The sequence below is a fragment of the Primulina eburnea genome, chromosome 9 (genome assembly GCF_022965805.1).
Source record: "Primulina eburnea isolate SZY01 chromosome 9, ASM2296580v1, whole genome shotgun sequence".
Classification (NCBI taxonomy): domain Eukaryota; kingdom Viridiplantae; phylum Streptophyta; class Magnoliopsida; order Lamiales; family Gesneriaceae; genus Primulina; species Primulina eburnea.
In genome coordinates this window covers 33547755-33556485 of record NC_133109.1, presented here as the reverse complement: position 1 = coordinate 33556485, position 8731 = coordinate 33547755, and the positions used below count along the sequence as shown (strand labels likewise).

The following is an 8731-nucleotide window of genomic DNA, read 5'->3' as shown; positions in this document are numbered from 1 at the left end:
CTGCACCATCCCGCGCACGGATCACTTCACCTGCGGCGTCAGCTGCGGCGGCGGAAGAATAATTCAGCTCACCCTCGATTCACATGGTTAAGCCGGGAATCTCACCCCACTCATTTCCCATCTCACCCAGCTCATCATCCTCGATCTCTTCTCTTTCTAATTTGAAAAGCTTAATCCTCGACTCAACTCATTTTCCAGAGCAATCCCGCCGTCTATCGTCGCCCTTGAATCCCTGAAATATCTCGATCTTTCGCGAAACTCCCTCTCCGGCTCGATGCCCAGGTGAACTCTTTGGCTGGGTTAACTAGACTCGACTTAGGATAATATCACCGGTTCATTCCCCCAGCTTCAGCTAAAGCTCTACGAATGACCTATGAAACCTAATCATCTATCGGCTCGCTTATCAAGTCTCCATTCAACAGGTTAACTCGGTTAATGACTGTTGAACTCAGCGAAAATTCGTTTACCGGGACCCTCGATTCCTGGATTTTCTCACTTCCTTCCTTGCATCAAATCAATTTATCCAACAACAGCTTCACCAGAATCGTTACTTCTAGCTAGCTCATCGCTGTTGATCAGAGCTTCAACAAAATTGAAGAGCTTTTACCCACCAATTTCGCTGATTTCCGGTGCTATGGCCTGCATATTATTCGCAATTTTGCTTGAAATTTGCCGACAACACCTTGAGTGGTCGGTCAAAGCCCTTCAAATCTTGGTAAAACGAGTCCCTCATTGACTTTTATCAATTATTATTAAGTCTTTATACCATCTTAGGTATGTCAATGGCCAATGGGTCCGAGTTTAGCCAAACCCGTCTCATTGACATCTCTATACCATCTTATATGTTTTGGTCAGAAAGGCAAACGACATTAATCAATGTAATTCAAATCTTGCATCTACGTTATGATATTAATTGCTCAACCCCCATTTTTGCTCACAAACTTCTTTCGCCCACCTACGTTTTCCATTTCAAATAATTATAAAAAAAATAAACATAAAATTTAGTTTCGGTTGACGTTAAATTATAATATGAATTGTGCCCGAGCTCGGCGATAGAGTTTGAATTGATACGGCGAATTCGGGTCGCTTTTGCACCATTAGAAACTTAGAAGGGCCGAAACAAGATCACTTCCACTATAAGTTGTGCTAGTAGCATGATCATTACTTGGTCAAATTAAACTCACAAAACATTCATTAAGGACAGAATCCTCACTTCTTTATGCGAACAAGTGATTCCAAGTACAAAAAGACTAAAGAAGGATCATTACGGCCTTTATCCATTAACAGCAGATTATGCTTCCAGCTTGAGAATGAATTAGCATGCAAAAGAGCATGGGATTTTCTCCAACACGTGAAGTGCTTCTTTCATGCAAGGTCTCTTATGCGGGATTAATGAAGCACAACTAACTCCCAGCTTAAACCAGTCCAAAATGGCATCCTCTCGCCCTGCCATCTCGCCCCTTAGTGACACGTCAACCATACTAAGAACTCCAGCTGGGTCTTCGGCCACTGAGCCAGCGGTCCTCTGGTTCAACTCCCGGTTCAAGAACACCTTCCCTGTCAGAAGCTCAAGTAACAAAATCCCGAAAGAGTAAACATCCCACTTCGGGCTGGGCTTAAGGTTTTGGAGCGACTCGGGAGCGTGATACGGAGACGTACACCCCACGAACCCGACAGGTGTGACGTAGGGGCTCGTGTTCACCATTTGATTCATTCGTGGATCGTGGTGCAACGACAATGGTCTCATGCTGCCGAAATGCCTAGCTAAGACGTGCCATTTCGTTTTGTGGCTTTGTTTTCCATGTATGAGCCAATGGAGTCCAAAATCACTTATGATAGGCTCCATATCCTGTGTCAGCAGAATGTTGCTAGGTTTTATATTTCCATGCACATGTTTCTTCTCATGGACGTATGTTAGTCCTCTGGCCACACCTTTTGCAATGTTGAGCCGGGTTGCCAAAGGCAAATTATGTGGAGATGAACCTGTTTTCCCTGAAAAATATCCAGAAAAGGATACATAAGGCCAGCTAGTTGATTAAGTGAAAGAAGAAATTTCGTGATTTGTGTAAAGAAATTAATCTCCCAAGTAGTACTCTTATCGTGTTTAGCACCAAGATTTACAAAATTAAGCTCTGTGCAATTTTTGCCCGTGAAATATGACAAGTTGCTGTCTTTCAATTATTGTTTGTGTGTGTAGATGCAGGTATAAGGTGATGTCGCACATGACTTTGGCTTATTATATGAATTCTATGTATAAAATATTTTCAACCTTATTTGCCTCACATGGAGGACCGTGGGACGACGAACATACTTTACCTCCAAGATAGTCTCAAATCGTTGCTGGTCCCAAAATTAGTCTTGGAAATTTGAGGAAATATCAATAATTTAGCATGAAAAAGACATGACCACGAGTACAATGAGAATACTCACCGATAAATTTTTTGAAAAAAAACTGCTGTCAGTTTTGAGGAAAAAGAACTTACTGTAATGCACAGAGGCCAAGCTTCCGTTGGAGACGTACTCATAGATAACAAGTTTTTCATCGTCTCCGCAATAGAACCCTTTAACTTGAACTAAATTTTGATGTCGTAACTTGGCGATCGACTTAATGTGGTTCTCAAAATCCTTCAATGTTTTAACTCCGCTCTCTCCTATTCGCCTGACAGCAAATGCAGTCCCATCTTGAATCACAGCTTTGTACACTATGGAAGAGCTAGTCGTTGAACTGATAACATATGCTGAAGCCTTCAGCAATGTCTCAAGGTCTAGTTCCGTCTCACCATCAATCATCACTAGGAATCTTTCGTTCTTGAACAGTTCATTGTGGTGAAGCCGAGTTTCGGGTTGATCATGGATTATGTAGTTAACATTGTTGTCATCAGAATCTGAACTTGTGGCCTCTGATGTTTCCTCACCATTTGTAATGGTTAAACAAGGGCAAACGGGACGGTTTCTTGGCTCCGTTGTTATTACTGCTGGCTCTGAATCTTTCTTGAATATATACGCATTGGCTGTTGTTGAGATCGATTTTTCTTTGGTTTCTGCATTTGCTTTCTTGCCCTTTTGGTATATGAAAAGAAATACCAGTGCGAGAACTCCGATCCCCGCTAAGTTTCCAACTGCGATTCCGGCTATGGCCACCGGTTTTATATGGTGTTGTGGTGGATTTCGAGCTTCATTTGCTGCTGTCTCGGGAGAATCATGCGATGGATCTATAATCAATGGAATGGCTGCTATCGCGGGAGCTGATGTGCTTGAGGTAATATTTGGTGGGATTGCAAGTGTCGAGGGAACCGAGCATGGTTTCTGGACCGGTTTGCCGCAGAGGCCTGCATTTCCTGCATAAGAGGTTGTTCCTTGATTCAGTAAAGGCATGGATTCTGGGATTTGTCCAGACAGATTGTTGAACGAAAGATCGATCGTGGCATTCTGTGGGATTCTCGAAGCGAATTCAAGAGGTACTCGGCCAGAAATGTTGTTCGATGAGAGATTCAAGTACCGCAAGTCCACCCCACCAAACTCAAGTGGCAATGATCCACTCAAGAAGTTTGAAGACAGGTCCAAGAACTCAACAGATTGCATCCGACTCGGGACAGGGCCTGAAAAATAGTTATTTTTCAGAGAAACAACACTTGAATTTTGTATTAAGCTCTGAGGAATGTTGCCAGACAAGCCATTGTCAGATAAATTCAGAAGCTTAAGATTCTTGGGCCCTGAAATAAACTCATGAATCCCGCCGGAGAGCGCATTATTTGACAGCGAAAGAACTTGAAGCTCTGAAGCGTTGAGAAGTGAAGATGGCAGGGTTCCATTCAAGAAATTACTAGACAAATCAAGTGTTCTCAAGTGCTGAATGAGGCCTAAATCTTCCGGGACCGTGCCGACGAGCTTCGAATTCGGGAGAATTAAGCTCACAACTCGAAGCATTGAGCCAGAATTTTCTACATCATCGCATGTTACACCAGCCCACGAACAAGGTGTAGCATCACTGTAGTCCCAGCTACCAAGAACAGATAAAGGGTCACTGACAACTGAGTATTTAAAAGAAAGCAACATGGATCCATCTAAGTTCAGACCAAACGTAGGAACCAGAAGAAGAAGAAAAACCAAAGAAAATGACTTGATCAAAAGCAGAATTTTGCTGCCCATCTTTTTTTTTCTTTTTTTTTTCTTTTTGTGTAATCAAGACTTGAGAAGATAACCAGCTCTGCACAGAACAAGTTCCTATATCAAGAAAGTGAACAGAGAGCGTAGAGAGAATGGGTAACCAACTATGGAGATGTTTGTTTAGCTGACCAAAAAAGGATTGGGGAATTTAAGTAAAGTTGGTGAGATTACAGCTTTAGAGGGAAAGGCAGCTAACTTCTCTGCTTTAAGGTTAATAATTTGAAAATAGGAGTTTAATGATTATAGTACAGTATACTTTGAGGGTCAGTCAGACGAATCCAAGTTACATATTTTGGAATGTTATATATATATATATATATATATATATATATATATATATATATATATATAGGATGATCGGATGAAATAGTTACATCATATATATCTTATACTAAAATCCAAAAACTCGTGAAAAAATTTAAAAAAAGGAATAAAAAACTTATTTTTGTGAATATTTTAATTAATGATTTATAAAGTAAATCTTAAAACCAAATAAATTAACCATGCCTCGTTGCAAATGCCATTCTAACATTTTTATCTAATGTCATGAACAAATATTAATATTCGATCGAGTCTCGACCCGAAGATCGTCTATCACTCGAACCTTGTATGGAAATTGGGTAGTATTTATAGGGGCTAAACTTGGATCTTCTACTTTTTTTTTAAAAAAAAGTTTATAGATTATAACTTTTAAAGAAAAAAGAAAGAAAGAAAGATGAATCCTCTTGTGTCAACCCCTAGTTTGTAATGGGCATAGGGAAGTGGAGTGAATGGGAGGAGAAGGTGTTGTTTGTACTTGGTGGTGTCTATACTCTGTTAAACCATTGTGGAAACTTTAGGTGATGCATTGATTTGTGAGGAAAAAGAGTATGGGAATCTTTATGTTTCAACTGTGATTCTGCTCCAACACACTTCATATTTAAGTTGGACCCAAACTGTTTTTGTGGAGTTGATACAAAGTCCACTCTGTTTTTTACTTTAATCCCTCTCTTCCCCACACCAATACCACCTCTCTTTTTCTTTTCTTTTTTTCTAAATTTACTCCTATATTTCAAATCCTTCTAATTGAATTTAAATATTTACAATTCCAACTTTACATAGCTTTTTCAACATAAAAAATATATAACTTTTTTTAAAAAAAATGGAAAAAAAATTCATCCAAACACAATCGTAATTTACTACTTATTTGATCAAAATTTTAATAATAATTGCGATTATTGAAGGATAAATGTATTAATATTCACTTTCTTTAAATTCAAATATTTACATAATCTAAAATTACATTTTAAATAGAATCATATTATTGTGATTGAATAATAATTAAAATATAACATGATAGGCAAAAACTCGTGTGAAACAGTTTCACGGATTGTATTTCGTGAGACAGATCTCTTATTTAGGTCATTCATTAAAAATATTATTTTTTATGTTAAGAGTTAATTTTTATTGTGAATACTGAATATCGGTAGGCATAACTCGTCTCACAGATAAAGATTCGTACGATCGTATCATAGTGACCTACCAACATGATAATCACAAACCATACAAAATCAAAATTTACAAGTATGCACATGCATAACATTATACAAAAACTCTTGTATATATTGGATTATGTAGCTTGTTTTCTCACGGATAAAGATATACTGACTTAAAAAAAAATTATATATGTTTTTTAAATAAAAACCTTGTTATATTAAAAGTTTATTTAGTGACAAACAAAAATATTTATGATTAGTGCCAATTTATTTATTAATTTAAAAGGTTGGCAAGCCAATCATCCAGTCGTTTTTTGAAGAGGTCTCTCGAGCAGTCGAGCGGAGCCTAGCCCACGGTTATCCTCTGCTAGCCTGCTTGCTTTACCATTCAGAGCTATGCAATCTTCCATATGGGCGGCACCTCGCTCCGGCGGCGCGCCACCAGGACCGCCGTGGGTTTTCCCTGTTTCTAAACCATTCCCGTGTGGTCACCCCTCGTTACTGCGTTTTGGTCAGAAACCTCTTTCTCCAATTTCTGTGTCGCCGGCTAATATGCTTAAAGGTTTATTTTCACCACATTCTACGATTATTTATCAAGCCGGAAAGCCTCTGCCTTTCGCCCCCATTTCTGCTGCTTCATATGACGAGGCTGACACGGCCAAACTTGCTCAGGTATATCTCCGCGCGGTGGACGTTTTTTTAGTAATTTAATTCGAAAATGTGGTTCTGGGTTTGTTCTTTTGTTTGGAGCTTAGTTGTAATTGCGTGTTGTTGATTTGTTATTCATTGTTATATGCCAAATAGCAAATATGCTCCCGCTCCCTTTTTTCAACTGAATTTGCATCGGATCGACCGTTCATGCTCCAAACTTAGTAACTTGCTTTGCATATATTTTTAATTTGGAATTATTTAGAGACTAAGAACTTGATTCCAGATGTATTTCAGAGCATATGATTTTTTCTAAAATTAAATCATGGGCGAGGGCTCAGGCGAGTGTTACTTCCGCAAATGTAAATACTTCAAAATTCTTAGGCTTATGAAAACGATAGAACTTTTTCTTTGAAAATATTGTAATCCTCCCCTAGTTTCATTCCTCAAATGAAGACCCAACTCCTTCCCTCAACTAAATTTATTCTATTTTAGGTTTCGAAGAGATTAGAGTATACTTCCAGACATTTCAAGAGATTAGGCAGTTTTGGATTCTGGGGGCAACTGATTTGCAGCGTTGTTGCTGGTGTGATCCTTTCGTTTTCCACAGTTATTACTGGGAAAGTTACATCACCTGCAACTTTTTATGCAACTGCTGGTGGCATTGCAGCTGCATTCATTTCAGTGTTTTGGTCGTTTGGTCATATTCGACTAGCTGACAGACTCCGAAGAACAGCTGATAATCCCTCGAAGGTACTTTTATCTTGTTGGCATAGATAGACAGCAATATACTTTTTATTTGTCTTTTGTTCCCTAATGCTTGATTTCTTTTTTTGGGGAAGAATTTAAATTGTCCTGTCTAACATTCTGTGCTGAAAGATTTTTAAAAAATGTAACACACATTATGAATCAGAGCATGTGGGGACATGCAAGATTATCTTATTGAAAATCAATGCCTTGTATTATATGGATGGAACCATTCATGCAAACGTTTGAGATTTAGCAAAGGATGATAGATGACGGTACAAAGGATGGCCGTATGAAAAAGACGAAACAGTTAATCACCAAAGTTGCTTCATTCTTTTAGTTGACAGATATTTTGAGCCTCAAATTGTTCGCGAAAGTTCCTCAGAGTCTATCTGAGAACATCTCAAATTGAAGCAGAGTGAGGAAAATATGTGGCAAGTTTTTTATTTTAGCCTCACTTGTTGATTAGGTTGGAATAAGCATTTATGCAGGGTTAAGAACCAAATTAGTAGCCAACTTACCATTTGAGTCGGAGGTCAAATGTCTTTGGTTCGCTTATGGATTACAAAATCTCTTCTCCTGAAAGGAAGCTGTAAGGATCTGTCAAGAGAAACGAAGAGGCTCATCTCTACCATTACTATCATGATTTATTAATTTTCATGCACTATAATTGTTATTCATCATATAATTAGACAAATTCTCAAGTCTTTGTTTGGATGAAATCTGTGGTTTGAATTATTGGATTTTCTGAACTTCATCCTCATCTTTTATTTTTTTTTGGGACTATGTGTAACATGAACAGTGGCGATGATATAATTTGCTGCCTGCTCGTGATCTACCTATCCCTACGAACACTTGATACTCGTTATGCTATTCAAGTTAGTAAAAAATCATATCATCATATGGTTTATGTTATGTTGTCTTGTTAATTCATGACAATGTATGTGTAGGCCCCTCCTCGAGCAGATGTTGTAAGAAGCCTAAACAACTGTATAATCGTGAATCTATTGGGCATGGCCGCCGCTATACTTGGTATGCAAGCAACTGTAGGTCTTTTGGTGGCAAAAGCTCTCACGGGTTCAGTCATTCCTTATTACCAGGGCATCCCTCCTGGGAATAGTCCAGTTCTTGCACTGGATGTCTTCTTGGTTCAGGTATCGTCCTAGAACCAGCTCAACTATGTTGTTATCAGACACAAGCTCAATCCTGTGATTGTGAACGAGTTGCAGTTTTTACCCATCATTTCATCTTTTTGAAGTGATGAATTTTGTTGTCTGTTATTTATATCGAGTGGTTGTATTCACTTTCTTTTGCTCTGCAGGCATCAGCAAACACGATCCTCTCACATTTTTTGGGGCTAGTGTGCTCTCTAGAGCTACTGAGAGCAGTGACAGTGCCGCCTACAGGAAAAGTTCCAATACCAAAGGCTGCATGAGTCCGGACCAGTGAAACGGAAACAAGGGAGGTGAAAATGGAGTTAGCTTATCATTATCTGATTGTGTTGATCTTGATCTTGTATTTCTTTTTGCAGACGAAGAAATGTTTCAGATGTAATGATGCTTTAGATCTGTGGTCTTAAAACTTTGTATTCCTACAGCTAATAAATGAAAAATAAAATATCCGATTCTTTTACATTCAGCCTTCTGCTACTTCTGTTGTTTACTTCAAATTGGAACGGAAAATAGCTGGAATTG

At 38.7% G+C, this 8731-nt stretch overlaps 2 protein-coding genes across 2 annotated transcripts; one reads left to right on the top strand and one right to left on the bottom strand.

Annotated features, from left to right (window-relative positions):
- Window positions 1–1109: 1109 nt before the first annotated feature.
- On the bottom strand, window positions 1110–4400 carry LOC140841895 (probable LRR receptor-like serine/threonine-protein kinase At4g37250). Its single transcript, XM_073209620.1, has 2 exons — window positions 2484–4400; window positions 1110–1992 (listed from the first exon to the last, which is right to left on the bottom strand). Exons 1-2 carry the CDS (start codon window positions 4147–4149, stop codon window positions 1316–1318), a joined length of 2343 nt encoding a protein of 780 aa, XP_073065721.1. The 5' UTR covers window positions 4150–4400; the 3' UTR covers window positions 1110–1315.
- A 1542-nt stretch (window positions 4401–5942) lies between these two features.
- LOC140841894 (protein TIC 21, chloroplastic-like) lies at window positions 5943–8669 on the top strand. The gene is made up of 4 exons (XM_073209618.1): window positions 5943–6314; window positions 6786–7043; window positions 7988–8191; window positions 8359–8669. The coding sequence occupies exons 1-4, from the start codon at window positions 6039–6041 to the stop codon at window positions 8470–8472; spliced, it is 852 nt and encodes a 283-aa protein (XP_073065719.1). The 5' UTR covers window positions 5943–6038; the 3' UTR covers window positions 8473–8669.
- Window positions 8670–8731: the final 62 nt, after the last annotated feature.